Source organism: Sinohyriopsis cumingii, chromosome 1 (genome assembly GCF_028554795.1).
Source record: "Sinohyriopsis cumingii isolate HCF-2022 chromosome 1, ASM2855479v2, whole genome shotgun sequence".
NCBI lineage: Eukaryota > Metazoa > Mollusca > Bivalvia > Unionida > Unionidae > Sinohyriopsis > Sinohyriopsis cumingii.
This window is the reverse complement of record NC_142961.1, coordinates 147,480,443-147,505,847: the sequence shown is the minus strand read 5'-3', so window position 1 is coordinate 147,505,847 and position 25,405 is coordinate 147,480,443. Positions and strand designations below refer to the sequence as shown.

At 33.6% G+C, this 25,405-nt stretch overlaps 1 protein-coding gene across 1 annotated transcript in view; it reads right to left on the bottom strand.

Moving 5' to 3' along the window:
• Positions 1–9,056: 9,056 nt before the first annotated feature.
• The window catches only part of LOC149808114 (uncharacterized), a 206,462-nt gene continuing 190,113 nt past the window's right edge, over positions 9,057–25,405 (bottom strand). Inside the window, exons 3-4 of the mRNA XM_089964268.1 lie at positions 21,875–21,970; positions 9,057–9,174 (exon numbers count right to left, since the gene is read on the bottom strand). Of these exons, the coding sequence (XP_089820394.1) occupies positions 9,057–9,174; positions 21,875–21,970 (214 nt within the window). The remainder of the gene's footprint in view (positions 9,175–21,874; positions 21,971–25,405) is intronic.

The window sequence follows — 25,405 nt, the reverse complement described above, 5'->3', positions numbered from 1 at the left end:
CCTACAACAAACTGCATGAGCAAGTCACACGGTTCATAAAGATTTGAGGACAAATACAGACAATATCGATATGACCATGAACCTTTATGTGCCCTAAAGTTTCTAATCATGTTTCCCCAGTCTAGTTTCAGAAGACAATTTTGTTATATATTTTTAACCAATTAGCAAACATCAAATTTGGAGAGAGGGAAAACAGCACAAAACTTGAGGATTTATCTAATCAAGAATTCTGTAACTCTGAAACAATTTGCACCACATGGGAATATCAAAAGTCATACAAGAACAACCTGCAATCACTCAACCATTATGGCAATCCAATATCCAACACTCCTTTTTAAATCCTAAACAAAACAAGTTGCAGATGGCTCTGGAACTAATTTGCTGCCATCTAGAAAGTGTGCTGATAAAACTAGAAGAAGTGAAGAATTCATCAAGTAACCACCTTCATACACTGACACCTAACACGTTGTAGAAATGGACCTGTAACAAAAACAATTGGTTCAACCTTCTGTAAGTTTCTTTTTACATTCATCCATGTTTGATGGTAAAACACCATCGTATCTCCAATATTACCTCATCGCCAGGAAGCTTTCTGCAGGAGATGGTCCAATTCTGTTAGCCATTTTATTATTCAATAAAGTAGGATTCATATCGTTTGAATGACTTGAAATGAAATTTATGTTAGAATGCTTTCCAGTTCAGTCCAAATCTATGAAATCATTTTTCAGATAGAGGCACTTTTAGGTTTTAGTATTTGATTTTTATGGCAGCCATATATAATGTCAGATTAGTATCATTCACAAAATAAATTCGAAGCCATTTCTGCCAGGATGCTTTAAATCAAATTTGGTCAAATTCTGTCAAGTTGTTTTGTAAAGTTGTTGTAATTTGTTTTAAATTTATTCCATTTTTCATAATGGTGACCATTAACTGATGGTGGATATACATCATTTGAACCAATTTGAAAGAATTTATGAAAATTTGGCTAAATTTTGTCAAGCATATGTCAAGGCCAAATTCTATTCAGTTTTTGAGAAATCATTTATTCACATCTGATGGTGAGCCATTTCTACAAAATGTATCTATGTCAGCATGTTTTATGTCAAATCGAGTTAATTCCACTGAGCAATTTTAAAAAAAAAATTCCACCTATTTTTGTCTTTATCAATGAAAGTCATATCTAATAGCCAATCAGCATTCATTGAAGCAACTTTAAAATCTTTCATGCCAGGATGCCTTCCATCAAATTTGGTTAAAAAGTTTTTGAAATGTCACATCAAGTATTTTTCTGTTTTTTGTTGCAGTGGTTATATTCAATCATGGATAGATATGATTTCATGAAGTTTGAAAAAGTAGTTCTTGACATGGAGTTTGAAAAAGTAGTTCTTGACATGAAGTTTGAAAAAGTAGTTCTTGACATGGAGTTTGAAAAAGTAGTTCTTGACACGAAGTTTGAAAAAGTAGTTCTTGACAAAAAGTTTGAAAAAGTAGTTTTTGACACAAAGTTTGAAAAAGTAGTTCTTAGATGAAGTTGATATAGCAATTCTGAACAAACAATTCATGATGAACAATACTTGAAAGACCGTAGGTTCACCTGGACTTATAACCACGCAATCTAAAAACTATAAAATATCAGAAACACATTCAGATTGTATGCCCTAAAGCACAGATACTTCATGAAAATTCAGATTCGTTTTTAATCCTCATTCTCACCTTTCTTTGTAACAGGCAGACACAAATTTAATTCAGAATGTTTGTCACGTGATTCATGCATCACCTAATCACACACAAAAATTACTGGAAGTGTTAGAAACTATTGAAGCCTTTTAAGAACACATCATTTTGCTTATTTAGCAAAACTGTCAACTTATGCAAATTACACTGATCTGAAGAATTATTTTCCAAGATAATTTTAAACACCAAGGCTCTGTTTGCCTATACTTTGTTTGCCTATACTCTGCCTATACTCTTTTTGCCTATACTCTGCCTATACTCTGTTTGCCTATACTCTGCCTATATTCTGTTTGCCTATACTCTTTTTATTTGAACATCTCAACAGGCAGACAAACATTTATAAAAATTGCCATTTCCTCTGCAATTATTTTAGAGATTCCATTATCCATACAGAAAGGATGGACACAATTTTCACTCAACCTAGGAAACTAAAATTACTATAAACAGTGTGATCTGGAGGCTTCATTAACAAATGTCAGGTCATCACCACCAAAATTTTGACATCAAGCAAGAGCTGCAAATTAAATTTCTCTCCATCTTCTGTTGTAAGGTAACAAAAAGTGTACAACAAAAAATTGTATCTGGCCATGACTCTTGAGAAATAGAGCTGTCAAGTATGTAATTAGATAAATACTGAAAAGAACCAAGTTTTAGGTCTCACTCTCCAAGGGCACTGGAGTAAAAGTGCACGCAAAAAATGTCTGATCAGTGACCTTCAGGTGGAAGATAAAACCTTGACTGTGAGAAGAAGGAATCCCTGAATTTCAAACAGGTTTTAAGACAAAGCAAAATCAGAAGAAACCATGAAATATATGTATGTGACCTTGACCTTGAAAATAGAACCCTACATGCATAACTTCTTCAAATGACAATATACAAGTGAACCAAATTTAATTTATCTTCAGCAACTGGCAATTAATAGAGTGTAAGGTAAAACACTACTGAAACTTAATATATTGGCATGTTACCTTGACCCTGAAGACCCCATATATCTCAAATGGCTCCAGTAGTATCTAATGGAAAAGCAATAACATATAAAATAATGACCCTTGACTATAACCTTGAAATAGAATACACACACCCACTGTGATGTTGTACACACTAATGAAACTGAACATGTATCCCTAGTTTCATCTTTAAATCTCAAACAAATCTTAAATTATTTAAGAAAGGAAAATGTGATAGAATACTTCAGATAGTATTCTGTGACCTTTACTAAATTCAAGACTAGATCCCCCAAACACACCATCCCCCAAATCCCAATCCCCACCCCCACAGTGGCATGTAACACTTTCAAATAACGAGCATAACAAGTTACATTCTTTAACCTCCAAGGGCTTGTGAGTTATGGTGGAAAGGGAAAACCTCCAAGGGCTTGTGAGTTATGGTGGAAAGTGAAAACCTACAAGGGCTTGTGAGTTATGGTGGAAAATGAAAACCTTGAGATACTGAGCTTTAACCTTGATGTAAATGATGATGTACAAGTATCCAAAGTGTACAAGTGTACAAGTATCCCTAAATCAGTTGAGTTTCTTTTATTTAAATATAATTTACTTGTTTGGCATTTCATTGTACCATTCATAGCTTGGGTGTTTCATTGTACCATTCATAGCTTGGGTGTTTCATTGTACCATTCATAGCTTCGGTGTTTCAGTTTTTCATTCCACTATTAGTTTTAAATTATTTATTTGACTCATTTGAGCTTTGTTCCACTATTTACATCAAACATCTTTATGACTGTTTTCTTTGTGCTTTTTTAAAAAAATCTGAAAACCATTTTGCTGAAGTCTGGATCTTTTTTTCTCTTCTGACCAAGTTTGTTTTACATTACTTTTTCTTGCTTCAACTGAAATTGACTTCTGTTTTAAAATTTCGTTTTGCAGCGACAGCCTTTTATGCTGAGTTTTATCTATTAACTCACATTTCCTTAACATCATATGGCTGATAAAGTCTTAAAAGTGCTGTAAAAGAAAAAGAAATAATATGTAATCATCTTTGATAATGTAACTGTGTAAAATGATACCAAACCAATCCTCACATGGCTGGTGTAGTCTCTGAAAAATATCCATTATAAGGGCACATCTTGATCTCAGTATGCCATGCGAGGTGGTAGTACCTGCTAAAATTACTGCACTCTCATATAACTTGTGAGGGGGTAGTACCTGCTCAAACTACCGCACTCTCATACAACTTGGAGTAATCAGTAGAGCTAACAACACAGACCCTGATCTGCCATCACATAATGCAAAGCAGAAAAGGATCTGTCATTTGTTAAACTGTTTAGTCCTAAGAAAGTGTACAGACCCACAGTTGCCAGCACATTATGCAATGGCAGGTTTGGGTCTATGCAGTGTGTTTGGACGTATAACTGAATATCTATGGTAGCCAAGAGATGACAATTTCCCTGGAACTTCCGACCTTGTATACCTTGTGGCTCATAACATGCCGATGGTTAAATCCAGAAAACAGATCTCAATGTCATGATCTATGATAGATAATCTGGTTTGAAAGTGAATACAACTCCAAAATGAAAGGCTTTTAGTATGTACCAAATGTAAGTAGCCCATTATGACTATAAGTCTTAATTATTAATTATTAATTATTTTCAAAAGTGATTTTAATGACCTATAAGATTTGGAACAGGAAATTAAAACAATTTATTGCCATACTATATGTCTTTTGACACCTTCAAAATTGTTTTCTTCTAATTAATCAATGTATTTTATTGATCATAACACCATTCTCAACAAAAAAATGACTTTGCATTTCATAAAGGAACATCACAATGAATTATTACTGTTAAACATAATTACTGTTGAAAAAGTAAATAAATTTATTAAATTTTTCTTCTGTTTTCTTATTCTTTCTACTTAATTAAAATACATATCATTTGATTGGATTATGACAATGTGTACACATTTATAACAGTAAATTCTCCCTTCTGTCTCTAGTTAACTTTTGTTTGTTTATGCATTACTTCATTAAAATTGATTTTGCCTTGAAAGTGTAAATACCTAACTCATTATAATGTGATCCCAATAGGACAACAGCGAACAACAATAGGGTTTAATTCAATGCTCACACTTGGTAAGCATATTTACATCATGGCATCACCACATGTACACACACTGAAGATTTTAACTTGTGCTGAATGAAGCACATCCCTTGGATTCGAATCACAGTCACCACTGCACTAAACTTAAATAATAACTTCATAATACAATAAAGAAATTTCAGAAATAATGCTTGAAAATAATCGGAATATTGTAAAAGCTCAGTTGTAGTTTTCTCTAATGTGAGCAACCTGAAATGAATACCCATTGACATAGCTACAGAAATCATGTTAATATTATGGAGTAAATAGCCATTTTAATGCCAAAACTCAAATTAAAATTGATCATTGATGAACTTAGTCAATCTTCATTAAGAATTTCAACCTATATTGTGATCATTCTTTCATGAATATATGACAGCTATGCGAATATATGCTAGTTATGTGCCCTGTACAATTAAATGTGTGTACTTTTTCATCTAGATTAACACTCTTGGGGTTGGTTTGTATCACTGAAACAAACAGTAATTCTTATATCACTGAAAAACAATAACTTTTATATCACTGAAAAACGGTAACTGAAACAGCTATGTACGTCCAGCCAAAATTTAATCTGGAAGAATGTGATCTGGTAAAAACAATAAATAAAGCAAAATCTGCATCCAATAATTTTGGGAATAAACAAGGATACAAGTGATGCTAAACATGATTTGCACTGTGTAAGTACTGTACATTATAATACAGGTCTCCTAGGTTAACTCTAACTGGCACATTAATTAAAAGTCTTTTTACCTTTAGTTCATCATGCAAAAAAATAGAAACAACAACCATAGTTGTTTAAAAGTCTACTGAAATAGTTAGTCACTGCTGTGTGATGTGTGACAATCTTACCAATTTTCTCCTATTTTTTACATGCATGCAAAATTTGGAACACGAAAAAAATAATTATCTTTTGATGTCCCAAGATTTACAGTAATTATAGTAAATCATTACTATGAGCATGCACATGATGGGAACATATTTTTTCACACCAATGTCAAGCATTTTGTTTTATGAGTTTTCAACCTAATCAAATTTACCCACCCAAAAATTTCAACAAAGTCCAGATATAAAAATCTTGTATATGGTAATAATCAACTCAGACCCTTTGTGGCCATTAAAGTATTCTGCAGCTGACCATGAATGAGAAAATATGGTAGTGGAACATAATGCAACTTTGCAGACAGCAGAGGACTTATTGAATATTCTATATCCTGGCTTTAGGACTTATTGTATATTCTTTATCCTGGCAGTATGACTTATTGTATATTCTATATCCTGGCAGTAGGACTTAATGTATATTATACATCCTAGCTGTAGAACTTATTTTATATTCTATATCCTGGCAGTAGGACTTATTGTATATTCTATATCCTGGCTGTAGGACTTATTCTATATGCTATATCCTGGCTGTAGGACTTATTGTATATTCTATATCCTGGCAGTAGGGCTTATTGTATATTCTATATCCTGGCAGTAGGACTTATTGTATATTCTATATCCTGGCTGTAGGACTTATTGTATATTCTATATCCTGGCAGTAGGACTTATTGTATATTCTATATCCTGGCAGTAGGACTTATTGTATATTCTATATCCTGGCTGTAGGACTTATTGTATATTCTATATCCTGGCAGTAGGACTTATTCTATATTCTATATCCTGGCAGTAGGACTTATTCTGTATTCAGTATCCTGGCAGTAGGACTTATTGTATATTCTATATCCTGGCAGTAGGACTTATTGTATATTCTATATCCTGACAGAAGGGCTTATTGTATATTCTATATCTGGCAGTAGGACTTGTTGTATATTCTATATCCTGGCTGTAGGACTTATTGTATATTCTATATCCTGGCAGTAGGACTTATTGTATATTCTATATCCTGACAGTAGGGCTTATTGTATATTCTATATCCTGGCAGTAGGACTTATTCTATATTCTATATCGTTATCCTGGATGATCTGACAAACCAATTTACACATGAAATTTGTCACTGTATTTTTCCTTCAGTATGGACACTATGATGGGCATTCAAGCTGGACACCATGATGGTCATACAAGCTGGACACTATGATTGTCACACAAGCTGGACACCATGATGGTCATACAAGCTGGACACTATGATGGTCATGCAAGCTGGACACTATGATTGTCACACAAGCTGGACACTATGATCGTCACACAAGCTGGACACTATGATTGTCACACAAGCTGGACACTATGATTGTCACACAAGCTGGACACCATGATGGTCATATAAGCTGGACACCATGATGGTCATACAAGCTGGACACTATGATGGTCATGCAAGCCGGACACTATGATTGTCACACAAGCTGGACACTATGATCGTCACACAAGCTGGACACTATGATTGTCACACAAGCTGGACACAATGATTGTCACACAAACTGGACACTATGATCGTCACACAAGCTGGACACTATGATCGTCACACAAGCTGGACACTATGATTGTCACACAAGCTGGACACCATGATGGTCATATAAGCTGGACACTATGATTGTCACACAAGCTAGATTCATTACTTAGTACCATTACTACATACATGATTTGTCTGAATACACACTGATCTGACATTAATGGAGTGTCATCTGCCAATGTACACTAAATTAATTATAGCTATTCCTCTCACATAAGTTTGCTACATGACACACAAAAACAGATCTTGTTTTGATAATTTTTCTATCAAAATCCATTTAGCAACAGCTGTTCAGTTTTAATTTTGAAAGTGTAGGTTTATCTACCATTAGATGAGGACCTTTTTTTTCTTGCCTAGTAACTTACATTGATCACAATATTGCAGAACTTTGCACTTAAGCTTTGAAGGAGTCCTAATGAGGTGGGGGGGCAAAAGGTCAAAGACATTGTGGCTCCAAGAAAAATGGGTATTACAGAATAATTTTGTTCTACATCAAGTTCCTTGAGAAAACTGTGTTGATGACTTGCACTTAAAAGTTATCAAAGAATATACAGATTCTGGGACCATAAGATCAGAGGTCATAGCCATAGCAAGTCTAATAAAAAAATGTTTTCTGCTCATTAGCTTAGTTCAAGACCACATACCTAAATGAAAAGTTGATGCCATGGAGACCCCATAGTCCACAATCTCTTGAGTTATATATATATATATATATATATATATATATATATATATATATATATATATATATATATATATATATATGCTAGTGCCTACATAAAAGTCACAATTCTCTCTGCTGGTTGGGAGTTCCTTTGCATACATTGTTGTGGTGGCAACCCCCCTACCCTCCATGATACACCTCAGTTTCAACTCTGATAGGGCTGTGTTAATTATGCTAATACACAAGATATTGATTCTTACCTTCATCAAAAGGATGACAAATGGTAAGCTACAGCAGGACTTCTTTTTCATCTCCAAATTGAACATAAATAATTCACGCTACATATATTTTAATGAGAAATGAAAAGATCTTATTCCATAGACATACACTGGTGCTTGGTTTAAAAAGTCTAGTATTAGGAAAGAATGAGATCTTTTCCCTCTGATGAATAAAACTTTTCTCATTCTAGTATAATGTTGACAAGCAATGTAAAATGATTCACATTTGGAAGACAATATGAGATTAGTATCCAGAGACAAAAGGTTACATGCAAAGCAGAGAGAACGATACATTACTATTCATCCTAACTTGAATTTCTTGTGAACTGACTTTCTTCTTGAAGATGTTATTTCCCAATAATACCAATTTTGTGACATTCTAGAAACATCTGACCACTGTATGAGATATTTCTTCAGAAATTTTCAGCCACCATTTTTGTTACGCATACTATTTTTTTTATCTGTTGTTATTATTGGTGCATGAACCAGTCTTCTCTCTAAGCCTATTTTTGTCATGCATATTATTTTTGTATCTGTTGTTATTATTGGTGCATCAATCAGTCTTCTCTCTAGGCCTATTTTTGTTATGCATACTATTTTTGTATCTGCTGTTATTATTGGTGCATGAACCAGTCTTCTCTCTAGGCCTATTTTTCTAACGTATACTATTTTTGTATCTGTTGTTATTATTGGTGCATGAACCAGTCTTCTCTCTAGGCCTATTCAACTTTCAGTGAAAAAATTTCATTGAGACTAGAAATAATGTTCACAAAGCATGACAAAACAGTATATATGGTTGTTGTACCAAGGCAAAAACTTCCAACTCAAAAATTGACACAGATATTATACAATACTGTGAATATGCACATTCTCTAGGAGCAAGGAATATCCCATATTTACAATCAAAAGTTCACACTGATCAATTTTAATTTGTTCTTCAAACTGAAATGTCTTCTTAAATCTGGAATGTAGAAAATGGTTTTAATATGCTTCTATTTAACTGCCATACCAATCACTGCTGTGTAATATGGGGCAACAGAACAAAAGAAACCCCCTAAAAATTACATTCCCGAACTGACCTGTCAGTGAGTAGGTCTGGTAGCAACAATTGCATGTACATCATTTTAATCTGAGTATTTTTATGTTTTAATATATACTAAAAATTTCATCAAAATATGTCTGATGATATGAATTTGTACATAATTTGAAGTGGTAGTCAGCTTGGGGAGGAATATTAGCTGGGCCTAAAAAGTCCAACAAGTTTCCAGCATGCCTGTAAAATGGGTGATTCTTCCTACCTCTGTTGCTGGTCCATCTATAGGCATCACCACATGTTAGGGTTTGACTGACACATGACACTGTGTTAAATGCATCAGGAGATTATACTTGACGTCAACACAATCGGAAATAATTATTTTTAAGCATGGACTTAAATATCAATAAGCCAATTATTGAATTAATTATCACTGATGTTTTGTACTTTGATACTGCATGTACTTAGGTCACTATATGATGCTGAATTAATTCACATAATATTGATCAATATTGATCACTTTATTAGCAGATAATCTACCGTTCACAAATTCAGCATCACATTTCTTCTTCTAAATCTCACAGTACAGTGTATGTGCTCCATATAAAATCATGTATTTCTCTGCTTTTATATTTTGTATAAGAAACATTACCAATTGCCTCTGCAGATTTTAAACAAAAGAGTTGACATTTTATCTCCCTTTCTTAGTTGATTATATATTTATCATCAATGATTTTTGCCACATTTATTTAAAAAAAATATGGTTATATTAGTAAAGATAAGGGCTTCAGGGAAGTTTTAATCTTACACCTGTACTGTGTTACCTTCAATAAATAAAGCAGTTATTATTATTATTATTATTATTATTATTATTATTATTATTATTGACAACAATAGTAGTTGTTCCTTTATTTTCTGCTTTCAGTCTAAAGCTAAAAAATATCCCATAACATCATACAGCATTAGTGTGGTAAAACATTTTATAACGTATGTAAATATCTGCAGGGTTCCTGATCTGGATGTTTAAGTCTTGTTGCTTGTAGTCAAATGATTCAATTTTTGAAAGTGACAGCTATGCTTTGAGCATCCCATCCCTTTGCATAGGCCTCATTGCTTTCCTGCTGAATAAACATTATAACAACTAGCTGATGTATAAAGATTATAACAACTAGCTGCTGAATAAACATTATAACAACTTGCTGCTGAATAAACATTATAACAACTTGCTGATGAATAAACTTTATAACAACTAGCTGATGAATAAACTTTATAACAACTAGCTGCTGAATAAACATTATAACAACTTGCTGATGAAAAAACATTATAGCAACTTGCTGATGAAAAAACATTATAACAACTAGCTAATGAATAAACATTACAACAACTAGCTGATGAATAAACTTTATAACAACTAGCTGCTGAATAAACATTATAACAACTTGCTGATGAATAAACTTTATAACAACTAGCTGCTGAATAAACATTATAACAACTTGCTGATGAAAAAACATTATAACAACTTGCTGATGAATAAACATTATAACAACTAGCTGATGAATAAACATTATAACAACTTGCTGATGAATAAACTTTATAACAACTAGCTGATGAATAAACATTATAACAACTAGCTGCTGAATAAACATTACAACAACTGGCTGATGAATAAACTTTATAACAACTAGCTGCTGAATAAACATTATAACAACTTGCTGATGAATAAACATTATAACAACTTGCTGATAAATAAACATTATAACAACTAGCTGATGAATAAACATTACAACAACTAGCTGATGAATAAACATTATAACAACTAGCTGCTGAATAAACATTATAACAACTTGCTGATGAATAAACTTTATAACAACTTGCTGATGAATAAACATTATAACAACTTGCTGATGAATAAACTTTATAACAACTAGCTGATGAAAAAACATTATAACAACTAGCTAATGAATAAACATTACAACAACTAGCTGATGAATAAACTTTATAACAACTAGCTGATGAATAAACATTATAACAACTAGCTGCTAAATAAACATTATAACAACTTGCTGATGAATAAACTTTATAACAACTAGCTGCTGAATAAACATTATAACAACTTGCTGATGAAAAAACATTATAACAACTTGCTGATGAATAAACATTATAACAACTAGCTGATGAATAAACATTATAACAACTTGCTGATGAATAAATTTTATAACAACTAGCTGCTGAATAAACTTTATAACAACTAGCTGATGAATAAACATTATAACAACTTGCTGATGAATAAACGTTATAACAACTAGCTGCTGAATAAACTTTATAACAACTAGCTGATGAATAAACATTATAACAACTTGCTGATGAATAAACGTTATAACAACTAGCTGCTGAATAAACATTATAACAACTAGCTGCTGAATAAACATTACAACAACTGGCTGATGAATAAACTTTATAACAACTTGCTGATGAATGAACATTATAACAACTAGCTGATGAATAAACATTACAACAACTAGCTGATGAATAAACTTTATAACAACTAGCTGCTGAATAAACATTAAAACAACTAGCTGCTGAATAAACATTATAACAACTTGCTGATGAATAAACATTATAACAACTAGCTGATGAATAAACATTATAACAACTAGCTGATGAAAAAAAGTTTATAACAACTAGCTGATGAATAAACATTATAACAACTTGCTGATGAATAAACATTATAACTTGCTGCTGAATAAACATTATAACAACTAGCTGATGAATAAACTTTATAACAACTAGCTGATGAATAAACATTGCCAGTATAGCAACTAGCTGCATAATCAACAATACAACTAGCTGTTGGTTAAGTAACCAGCAAGTTAGATTCCTTTCTCCAAGCCCATTTTAATCTCATCTATCGGAAGTTCATGTGTGGGGATAATCCAGTCATGTTAGTTTCCATAGGGGATGAAGTGTTCAGGTTGTTTTGTACATAATCTGACATTACATCTCCACTTAACTGAGTAATCACATGGACTGAATACCATTCATGAAAGATCAACTGGAGTTCCTCCTTGGACAATTTGTTCACAGATACATCTTCGAGTCACCTACAGAGTTGACATGGTGACATGATATTAAAATTCAGTCAACAGAAAGTGGACTCCATATGATCAAACCATGCACGCAATAGAGATTTTATATCAGATATGTTGTGACAGTTGATAGAGTGAAACTCAACTTTGCAGAACTGCTCACATTTTGGAAAGATAAAAGCTACAATGTTTCAATGATGCCTGTTTTGATGTCATAGGAATTGATTTAGTGGATAATTCCTAATTGTCAACAGCTTTATGTTTTTGATAGAGGACTTTTACAACACTGAAAAATATAACTGCAATTTACAATAGTTTCATTTTTAGCTTGTTTGCATCTACAAATGTGCAAAAGGATGTTGTTATCTTCTTTAATTCAGATCACACTTATGCTAACTGTTATCAATTGATCTCTTAACCTAAACAACCCAATTACTGCAGTAGAAATTAGGCCATTTTGCACATAAATGCATGACTGTGAATGACAGTATAATCTTTTGTAGAGATATATACACCAATATTAAATGTTTTATGATGCACTTTTCAATAATAAATTCATTAAATGAATCGCCCATAAATATATATTTTCTAAGCAAACCCTGAAATTGTTAGTACCCATGAATTTACAATGACTTGCAGTAAATTCTATTAAGCAGGTTTTTAAATAATTTAATAAAATTGAAAAACTTCTTCTCTGCCATGATAACTATAGTAACATAGGCAATAATGAATTACAGATCAGCATTGTGTGTAAAAATTTGAAAGGACTTCATGCCAGAATACTGTCTGCAATGCATTCACTTTGTTGCATTAAACTGACAGAACAACAAAATATTCAGAAATTCACTCAGGTTTTTGTGTCTTATTGTTCCTATACAGCTGTGACAACTAGCACAATTGCTGTATGGTTCAGGACAATCCAAGATTGATACAATTTAGTTCAAAGCTCTTTCTTACATAGCTGCTGCTTTCCGACAAAGCAGCTCCTCGCAGGTATTCTTGGAAACAGGAGAATGGACATCAACAAAAAAAATTCTCAAATTTTATCTGAGACATATTAATGACAGTAAAATAGGGTTTGCTGAGGCAGTTATTATTTGCAATAAACAACTTACAACTTGTCTGTCTTCACCATTTACAGAAGTTTATGATGGTGAAGGAATTAATCACAAGTAATAGTATTATTTGTTCTGATTCTGATTTGCATTCTAAATAACATGCAGCAATTCTGGAAACACTCCCCTTTTTGATGAATAGCTGTTTTTTGGCTCTCCATCTTCAAAAATGCTAGGTAGATAAGTTAGGCCAAACACTTTGTGGTATTAATAGTGGTAACATCATGTAAGCATTTGTCAATAATGATGGGCATTATTGGAGTAAAGTCAGACACTAAGTATGCATACACTCAACCTTCCTTTGTTTCTTCCATCCCTTTATTACCACACCAATAAAACTGTTAGACTATGAAACACTTGATTTAGGTGTCCAATTTTATATGTGATACATCATATGACTTATAAAATAATGTACCTCCTCACTGAAGAGCACCTGATTCCTCCAATAGCAGAATGAGATGCTATAGGCTTTTACTTCAAAATCATGCCACTCATCCTGTATGAATGCTTTGATAAGGGGACCATTTTTCTGTTTTTAGCCAGGGTTGCCTATTTGATGGTGGTCTTACAGGGCTGTTTTTAGCCAGGGTTGCCTATTTGATGGTGGTCTTACAGGGTTCTTTTTAGCCAGGGTTGTCTTTTTGATGGTGGTCTTACAGGGTTGATTTTAGCCAGGGTTGCCTATTTGATGGTGGTCTTACAGGGTTGTTTTAGCCAGGGTTGTCTATTTGATGGTGGTCTTACAGGGTTGTTTTTAGCCAGGGTTGTCTATTTGATGGTGGTCTTACAGGGTTGTTTATAGCAAGGGTTGCCTATTTGATGGTGGTCTTACAGAGTTATTTTTAGCCAGGGTTGCCTATTTGATGGTGGTCTTACAGGGTTGTTTATAGCAAGGGTTGCCTATTTGATGGTGGTCTTACAGGGTTATTTTTAGCCAGGGTTGCCTATTTGATGGTGGTCTTACAGGGCTGTTTTTAGCCAGGGTTGTCTATTTGATGGTGGTCTTACAGGGTTGTTTTAGCCAGGGTTGTCTATTTGATGGTGGTCTTACAGGGTTGTTTTAGCCAGGGTTGTCTATTTGATGGTGGTCTTACAGGGTTGTTTTTAGCCAGGGTTGTCTATTTGATGGTGGTCTTACAGGGTTGTTTTTAGCCAGGGTTGTCTATTTGATGGTGGTCTTACAGGGTTGTTTATAGCAAGGGTTGCCTATTTGATGGTGGTCTTACAGAGTTATTTTTAGCCAGGGTTGCCTATTTGATGGTGGTCTTACAGGGTTGTTTATAGCAAGGGTTGCCTATTTGATGGTGGTCTTACAGGGTTATTTTTAGCCAGGGTTGCCTATTTGATGGTGGTCTTACAGGGCTGTTTTTAGCCAGGGTTGTCTATTTGATGGTGGTCTTACAGGGTTGTTTTTAGCCAGGGTTGCCTATTTTGATGATGGTCTTACAGGGTTGTTTTTAGCCAGGGTTGCCTATTTGATGGTGGTCTTACAGGGTTGTTTTTAGCCAGAGTTGCCTATTTGATGGTGGTCTTACAACTCTAGGGTCATAATCTAAATAACAGAAAGAAGCAAGACCAACAAGTTTTGAAAAAAATTTAATTATCAAAGTTATAAAATAAAAATATAAGAGGAAGTTATACTATTATGAATTGAATCCAAAATAATCATAATAAATTTCTATTCAAGTAAAAAAGAATCAAATGTTTTGAATGAGTTTAAATTCCTCGAATGTACAGATCTGTCAACAGTCCTGATATATCAAACTGGCACTGTCCTGAACTCCTTTGAATAATTCATCACAGTCCCAGGATCATATTTCAGTCTAATGAGCACTTTCTATTTCCACAGAAAAACTCAAACAAATGCACCCTCTCAAATACCATCTAAATACAGCATAAAGTACATCTGCAGATTTGATGTTACAACAAAAATTCAAGAAATAAGAATGAGAAAATTGTCCAGCCGCAGCTATTCGTATTCAGTGCAAGAGGTAAACATATTTTAGGCCTACTCCTAAATTGCAAATCAGAAAACAAGCCAAATGACTTAACCCATCCAATGGGAAATAAAATAATTCTTCAAAGAACCCATCTGACTGACCTGTCCAATGGGAGAAATACCCAAACTTGTCATCATGTTATTGTTAGTAACCTTAACATGTTGTTGTTGTTGTTGTTATAGGGTTTAATGCCATTTTTCAGCACAAGATAGGCTATACATGGCAGCCAGTATTAATGGTGGAGGAAGAACCCGGGAAATCTCCGGAAAGAACCACCGACCCTCGAGAAGCTACTGGCAAGCTTTCTCACATACCCATATTGGCTGAATCCGAGACTCGAACCAACACAGACAGAGGTGAGATGGCAGTGATCCGTAACGGAGAGCGCTTTAGACCACACAGCCACTCGGGGCCCCTAACCTTAACATGTATGTAAGCATCTAGTTAGATCCTTCTCAATCTTAATATCTTAAAATAGAACCTATGCATACACACAAAATTTAGCTATAGATAATTGCTAAAATTTACAGTCATGAATAAACATTACTAAATTATAAACATACATGACAGTAGATCAGAACTATCTACAGAACAGTGAAAGGCATTCACATTAATTTTTTTGTCAAATTTTATCAAGTAATTTTCACAAAATGTTTTAAGGTTTTTCTATTTTTTATGTCCAAGTTTTCATTTGATGCTGGAACAGCAATGCTTGTAAAACATCACATTTACTGGTGAGTCAGCATTATTTTATGAAATTTGAAAATACTTGGGACAAAGTCCTTTCTGTCAAATTGAGAAACGTCCTGACAGTTTTTGTGGTGTAATAGCTTTCTGTTAAATTTCATCCAATTCTGATGTGCAGAAACAGTTAATAATGGTAGCCATAATGAAGGCAGATCAGTACAAGCTTTTCTCGTCTTTTTCTCTTCTTAGTAATGGTGACCATTTTTGATGGTGGATTGGAATTATTTTCAACAACAACACCTAAAGATCCTTATGTTACAATGCTGACAATGAAATGTAGTCAAACAAATTGAGTGATTTTGGAGAGAAGACTGGAAATAGTTATGGTGGACACCTAATATGCAACACACAATATGTGACAGGATGCATACTGGTCAATAGATGACCAACAATGAGTGCAAAACCATACCTTAAATGTACCTGCTTGTAAGGCCAGGTGAGCTGGCAAATGTCACTATTCAATATTCTAAATTGCTGAAAATTTCTAAGCAAACTATTATCTGTAACTCTAACAAGATTCCTAAGTGGGTCTAATATCACTCACCTGTCCCACACAACTCCATACCTGACCAGTTGACTAAACCAGTGTATGTAGAACAAATCTCTCTGTAAACTATCTCCAACTTTATATCATACTGATTTTAAGAATTTTACGACAATTGTCACTATTCAATATTCTCTGTTTGCTGAAAATTTCTAAGCAAAATATTATATCAGCAACTGTTAAAACAAGATTCCTAAGTGGGCTTAATATCACTCACCTGTTTTACATGACTCTACAGCTGACGAGTTCGTTACACTAGTGTATATAGGATACAATATAGGATCCATCTCTGAAAACTATCTCCAACTTTATATCATACAGATTTTATGAATTTCACAATTGCTACACAAGAAGTTCTTCCAAAGATAAAAGCACAATTTGCATGCATAGATCTCTGACAAAATTAAACATTTCCAAAAACTTCACAGCATAAAAATATTTTAAAAGTTTTCTCAAAATCAAAAGACTGTCCTGACTTAAAAGTGATATATACTTAATTTATATGGGACTTATAAATTACTTGTACTCTGCTTAAAAGTGATATATACTTAATTTATATGGGACTTTTAAGTTACTTGTACGCTGCATATGTAATGAAGTAAAGCATCTATCCATAAAGGTACTGTCAGTATAAGTGAAATTGGTAGACTCTGTGATTACTTACAAAAACATAATATGCAGTAAGCAGAGAGAGAATTATGCAAGAATAATAGGTAATTAGTAAGTCACAATTAATAAATTTTCATATTATAGTGGAAATTAACAGCCATGTAGCCAAATGTATGAAAGAGAAGCCAAACAAAATTTGAAAGGAGACAGCATAAGGTGCCCATAATATGCAGGCAGTGTAATGTTTGTCTTTGTGTAAAACTTAACTGCTTCTACAAATATCACCAACAGCAAATTAAAAATGAGTAGAACATAATGACCAATTAAATATTTGTAGTCTGACATAAAACTATAAAATAATGACAGACAAATTGTTACAAACAGCACGTTCTGAGTTTAATTCATGTATTTTTTTCATCAATCTTGTGAAACTGAGTGGGATAAAAGAATCACACAGAGAGATGGTAGTTACAGCTTTTATATATGCATGGTTTTAGTATATAAATTGGTCAATTAGAAGAAAAATAACTAAAAGTAATTGGCCCATATCCCCAAATCATCAGCTAAAGGTTATCGTTTGGCAGAAGCAGCAACAGGCTCTCATAGTCAACCCACAAATCAGCTGCAGTTACTGACTCCAGCAGCGAGGAGCAAGCCACTGCAGCAGTACTGTACTAGGTAGTTGTTAAAGAGTTAATAAGCAGAGAAAGTCAGAAAATAAATTAGTTGTTTAAAATGGACAATGGACTTGCTCCAAACAATGATGCAATTTTATCTTTCGTGAGAGCTACAACACTCCATCCTTCTGCTCCATTTCTACAGAACTACGGTTGCATCAAAATTAAATTCCTGCCATTGTACAAATCAAACTTTGGAATACATTAGCAACAGAAATTACAAGTAACTCATGAATACAAAACTTCAAAAGTTACAGAATCAACATAATACATCTACATATTCTAACATTGATGATCATGTAGGTGATGTCCCCTGGGAAACAATTATGTTTCCAACGGTAGGTACTGAATATCTGAAGATTTGGAAACCGTGGAATCCATTCTATTACAATGCCAACAATATACAGTTCAAAAACATGTTCTTTTCACTTTACCATTCTGACTTACAATTAAGACATTTTTATTTTGAAATTCAATATACTCTAATGAAATCAATATGCTTATATGTATGGCATTGCAAACCTTCCTAAAATGATAAAATGTGTTTTTACATTAATACATGGTTCACAATCACCCATACCTATCTATCTTTTCTCTAGTATATGACCTCTCCAATATACTCAGTATAATACTTCTCTAGTATATGACCTCTCCAATATACTCAGTATATGACCTCTCTAGTATATGACCTCTCCAATATACTCAGTATATGACCTCTCTAGTATATGACCTCTCCAATATACTCAGTATATGACCTCTCTAGTATATGACCTCTCCAATATACTCAGTATAATACTTCTCTAGTATATGACCTCTCCAATATACTCAGTATATGACCTCTCTAGTATATGACCTCTCCAATATACTCAGTATATGACCTCTCTAGTATATGACCTCTCCAATATACTCAGTATATGACCTCTCTAGTATAAGACCTCTCCAATATACTCAGTATAATACTTCTCTAGTATATGACCATTCCAATATACTCAGTATATGACCTCTCTAGTATATGACCTCTCCAATATACTCAGTATATGACCTCTCTAGTATATGACCACTCCAATATACTCAGTATATGACCTCTCCAATATACTCAGTATATGACCTCTCTAGTATATGACCTCTCCAATATACTCAGTATATGACCTCTCCAATATACTCAGTATATGACCTTTCTAGTATATGACCTCTCCAGTATACTCAGTGTATGACCTCTCCAATATACTCAGTATATGACCTCTCTAGTATATGACCTCTCCAATATACTCAGTATATGATCTCTCTAGTATATGACCTCTCCAATATACTCAGTAAATGACCTCTCTAGTGTATGACCTCTCCAATATACTCAGTAAATGACCTCTCTAGTGTATGACCTCTCCAATATACTCAGTAAATGACCTCTCTAGTGTATGACCTCTCCAATATACTCAGTAAATGACCTCTCTAGTGTATGACCTCTCCAATATACTCAGTATATGACCTCTCCAATATATTAAGATTCATCATGTAATGTATATCTGGTTATCATCTATCAACTTTATACAGTAGGCAAATATTGATTGTTAGATTGACGCTGTGCCATTTTTAATAAACTATCAGTTTTCTACAGAATCCCTACATATTCCATTGTTATGAATAGTATATGAAGATGAATAAATATTGTACCAAAAAGCTTAATCTGTCTGCTAAATCCTGTCTATCTTGATGTGATAGATATTTTACGTACTTTATGTGATATATACAATGAACGCTGTTCAAACCAAACCATACAACTTTATAAGTGGAAAATGATAAGTGATTTCAAATCTTTTTCCCTCAACTATGTAGAAAAATAAAATAAAAACAATTCTGTTCCTCATGTTTCTTCAAACATTTTTCTTTTCAATCATCTGAAATAAATGCATGAAAAACTGAATGAAAGTAATTATTGTTTTTAATAATGTTAATTACCCATTAAGAATTACCCATTAAGATATGTGCTGCACATGTGACAAATTAGGGCTTGTTGTTTCTTAACTTTGGTTTCTTGGCAATTTTCATGACCCGATATCTGCCTAATGCAGCCGTAAAATAAGTGGCACTCTAACATAACTAAAAGAAGATTAGTTGTGGGAGGTTTGTTAAAGTTCATTTTGATTAATTACAAACAATTATCAATTGTTAATGGTGGGACCATAATTGGGGCTGTAAGTACAATACTCCAAGTTTGATGGCTTTTTGACAGAAACGCGTCTTTCCACTACTGAAAATGACATCATCTTTTGATGCTAACTCTTGTCAATATTTTTTTGACAGTGTTCACAATGAGCACTGCCTCAATTTCTTTAGAACAGATGCTTAAGTTATGTCTTTACTAGGAAGAAACCATTTCATTTTCTAAAGGGGTTGGGAGGGAGTGTAAATGCTTGAAAACAATTGTTGCAATCTGATTTGTAGTATTAAAGAAGCATTATTCCATTATTTGATCTGTAATGTATTTTATCTTGTGATGAAATAAGAAAAAATATATCTTGGCCGGAAAGAACAATACAATCCCATAAATTAAATGGTCAGTCCCTTACAGTACACATGCTGTCACAATTGAACTAGTTAAATGTATGCGTAAATTCAGCTATTAAATTATTTTTGTTATTGTCAAAAATATATGATTCAAATAAATATGACCAATTCTTTGACAAGATATCTGATTTGTAGATCACTCTTGACTGCAGTCTTTCAGTGGTTGGCATTGATTGATTGGCTGTTCAAATGTCAATCAGCAATGTCAGCTATCATATCCACAGTGGAGATGCTATCAGCATGCCTCAACTGAGGTGTGGTGATGGTGGTGGTGGTGGTCTGTAGGTGTTTACTTTTACACAGCAGATCAAAAATGGATGGGATTAAGTCCCACAACACAATGTGTCCCATTCGTAAATGAACTCATCAGAGATCTTAGTTATACAGGCCAATCTTCCAAATTTAATCAAATCCGAGTCAGAAATGTGAACTAAAGAGTAGGAGCAAGCAATTGCATGGAAACTGATCACACATGACCAATGCAGTGACACAACATAAGTTCACCAGGCAATATGGCCAAATGAGTTAAAAATATATAAATTATTTTACCCTAGGTAAAATATATAAATTGATTTACCTTGGGATACATTTTTAAATTGATTTACCTTGGGATACATTTTTAAATTGATTTACCTTGGGATACATTTTTTGTAAATTAGGGTTATACAATGAGCTTCTACGCAAAAGAAAGTGAAATCTAAAATTCTGTGTCAGATATTTATTTATTTGCACAGACTGACATGATCGTCATTACATGAAAAGGCCCCATGCTATATAGGAAATGCCCATTCTATACTGGAAGCCCCAATCTATACTGGAAGTCCCATTCTATATTGGAAGCCCCAATCTATATTGGAAGTCCCATTCTATATTGGAAGCCCCAATCTATATTGGAAGTCCCATTCTATACTGGAAGCCCCAATCTATATAAGAAACTGATTGAATCTACACCTTCTGAAATTCACCAGGGATTATTGCAATGTTATAGATTCTTGGATGCAAACATAATTTAACACCAATTTTATAACTCTCCTCCAACAAAAGAATAAATAATATATATATATATATATATATATATATATATATATATATATATATATATATATATATATATATATATATATATATATATATATATATATATATATATATATATATATATATATATATATATATATATTAATTAAATAAAACCCCACATGATGGTAATTAAAGCCATACAGAAGCAGGCTGTGCAAGTTTCAAAAATGTCTGGAGTAAAATCTGGTTACATAGCTGTACTTACCGCAGATTGGCTAGGGTATGCCTTCTATTTCTGGCTCTCATTGCCTGTTGGTGAAGTCGCAACTCATTGAGATCTCCAAATTCTGCTTGCATTTTGCTTCAAAATCCAAAAATTTAATTCAGTTAGAATACACCTTATGTGCAGAAAGGTAAGTTCCAATACACAGAGGGTTTGTTAAGTTTTTGTTTTGAATACCAAATACACAACTAAATGTGTATGCTCCAGGCCAAGCACAGCTTCTCCAATTTACCTGGCCTTTTTTTCCCCACTACACAGCTGTTTAAAGTTAAGCTGAATGTATTCAACACAGACACACTTATCTACAGTCAGTCAATTCATACCTGGATGCCCAGAATTTAAAAAAAAATTCGGCTTCAATATCATTTACTTACATTGACTGTAACACTTGATGATAATAACATTATTCCAATGATATAAATAAATTTGAAATCCAGCTGTGTAGACTGGATACACACAACTTATATATATATTTTAGTGTTTCACTTGATGGAATTATTTGCTATGCAAACAAATTTCTGGTGTCTTTAACTGAGATATTTTCATGAAGTTTCTTCTTCAGTGTTCACTGAGCTGAAAACTGGTATCTAATGAAAAGATGATTATATCTTTTTCCAAGTTCACAACTGGTGCACCGGATTGGTTGAGACTGATGATGGATAATGCATGCATAATCTGTACTAACAACTTGTCATGTTAAACAAAGACAACAGAGTTTTAGAATGACTGAGTCCAAACTGAATGAAATTGGAGAAGATGATGTGGAAAATCTGCACTATATTTCAGAAATCCCACTAATGACACAATAAAGCAAACTACTTTGCTGTATTAACACATGTTCCATTAGGTCAATACACAAATATCCATGTAATACCTATCCAACACAAATGCCAGCTCTCCTCTCCGAAGGCAGAATAAGTATTACCTGTTGTTGTCAAAATTGTAAAACTGCCTCTCATAACATGTCCCTCAATGTGCTATGATGACAGATGTCATAACATGTCCCTCAATGTGCTATGATGACAGATGTCTTTCAAATGCAAAATCTTCAATCTGAAGTGCTCTAAAATAAATTATAATTGGTATTCAAAATCTAGCAGAGATTATCAAAACAGATCTTGCATTAGAGAAATTCTCTTCATTTGTCTTCAATTTGCAGCGATCATTAATTCAACATCTGTAAGGATGCAAACCTCTTATTGTTGTGCAATGGGATAGTTCTCCAGCAAGGTGATGCCAACAATATTGATCATCCCAGTTGCATTGTCGATCTACTGGAAGAATAACACAATAAGGCAGGCCTTAGAGTTAGATCCATCAGTTGTGACACCAATCTATAGTCCACACTAATCATTTTAACTGGACAGTCCCAAAATCAACTGGCATGGCTGGAGGGTCAGTAAGGGCACTGAATCTACATTATGATACTATTTTCCAAACCTGCATCTTTGTGGAGTAAATGCAACAATGGTCAGATGGGGTGATCAATATGTCTCCGGTACACAGATGCATATTAAACCTGGGTAGAGAATTTGTGAATCTTTTAAGAAAATAATCCTGATGCAATGTCAATTAGAAACACTTTATGTATACAATATTCAATGACAAAATATTAAGATGTGTAAGACAGTCATATTATCCACACAAACCCTGACCATGATGTACTACAACCAAGAACACTGACTGTAACCAAATAGCAATGTTATCATATTTGAAACTTCCTGTCAGCATTTTACAGGCATCAGCAAAATTTCAATAAATACTAGTGATAACTTAACTGAATTCTGAAAGATTTTAACAAAGATTTTTCTAAGAGCTGTACAAAAAATATTTGAAACTAATCATTGTTTAAAAACAAAATTCCCAAACTAAATATATTAACTGTTATTAATGCCAAATACTGCATCTATTAATGACTGTATGAATTGCCTCAACATACTGCATCTATTAGTGACTGTATGCATTGTCTCAACATACTACATCTATTAATAACTGTATGCATTGCCTCAACATACTGCATCTATTAGTGACTGTATGCATTGCCTCAACATACTGCATCTATTAATAACTGTATGCATTGCCTCAACATACTGCATCTATTAGTGACTGTATGCATTGCCTCAACATACTGCATCTATTAATAACTGTATGCATTGCCTCAACATACTGCATCTATTGATGACTGTATGCATTGCCTCAACATACTGCATCTATTAATAACTGTATACATTGCCTCAACATGCTGCATCTAATAATGACTGTATGCATTGCCTCAACATACTGCATCTATTGATGACTGTATGCATTGCCTCAACATACTGCATCTATTAATAACTGTATGCATTGCCTCAACATACTGCATCTATTAATGACTGTATGCATTGCCTCAACATTCTGCATCTATTAATGACTGTATGCATATCCTCAACATACTGCATCTATTAATGACTGTATGCATTGCCTCAACATACTGTATCTATTAATGACTGTATGCATTGCCTCAACATACTGCATCTATTAATAACTGTATGCATTGCCTCAACATGCTGCATCTATTAATGACTGTATGCATTGCCTCAACATACTGCATCTATTAATAACTGTATGCATTGCCTCAACATGCTGCATCTATTAATGACTGTATGCATTGCCTCAACATACTGCATCTATTGATGGCTGTATGCATTGCCTCAACATGCTGCATCTATTAATGACTGTATGCATTGCCTCAACATACTGCATCTATTAGTGACTGTATGCATTGCCTCAACATACTGCATCTATTAGTGACTGTATGCATTGCCTCAACATACTGCATCTATTAGTGACTGTATGTATTGCCTCAACATACTGCATCTATTAATGACTGTATGCATTGCCTCAACATACTGCATCCATTAATGACTGTATGCATTGCCTCAACAGACTGTTCAACCTGGATAACACCCATTTTGAAAATAAGTGCAGAAAGATAATAAGTACACAGGCTATCTAGTATGTTTTGTTTTTTCTTCAAAGAAATAAGTGCATGTGTGCACAAGAAAAACTTAGTCTAAAAGGTAACATTTGGTCTTCTGACAATCTTTCATTTCAAACTTAGTTATTGACCCAAATTAGGTGCAGGTGACACTCAATTTGAGCTATAGATGCATTCCAGAGGTAAATCGAAAGAAATGTAAATGCATGCATGTTAGCTGTGTGCAAGTCACAGCACATGCTGCCAGAAATGATGTAAAAATTAGCACAGTGGCTGAAACTGAACACTATTTCTTCATTTAAGAGAGAATTAAATGAAAATGCATGAACTGAATTGGCGTAGATCAAGTGTCATCTGTATCAATTTACTTTTGTGACTTTTCTTCTTGCAAACTTTCTAGTCTTCAATTAATCATTAAACTGGTCAGATGCTGTAACAATCTGATTGAAAATAGATAAAGCCATTCTAACTGTATGATGAAATTATTGCACTTTTTCAAATTTGCCAAAGATGGGATGAGCCCCAAAGAGGCAAGT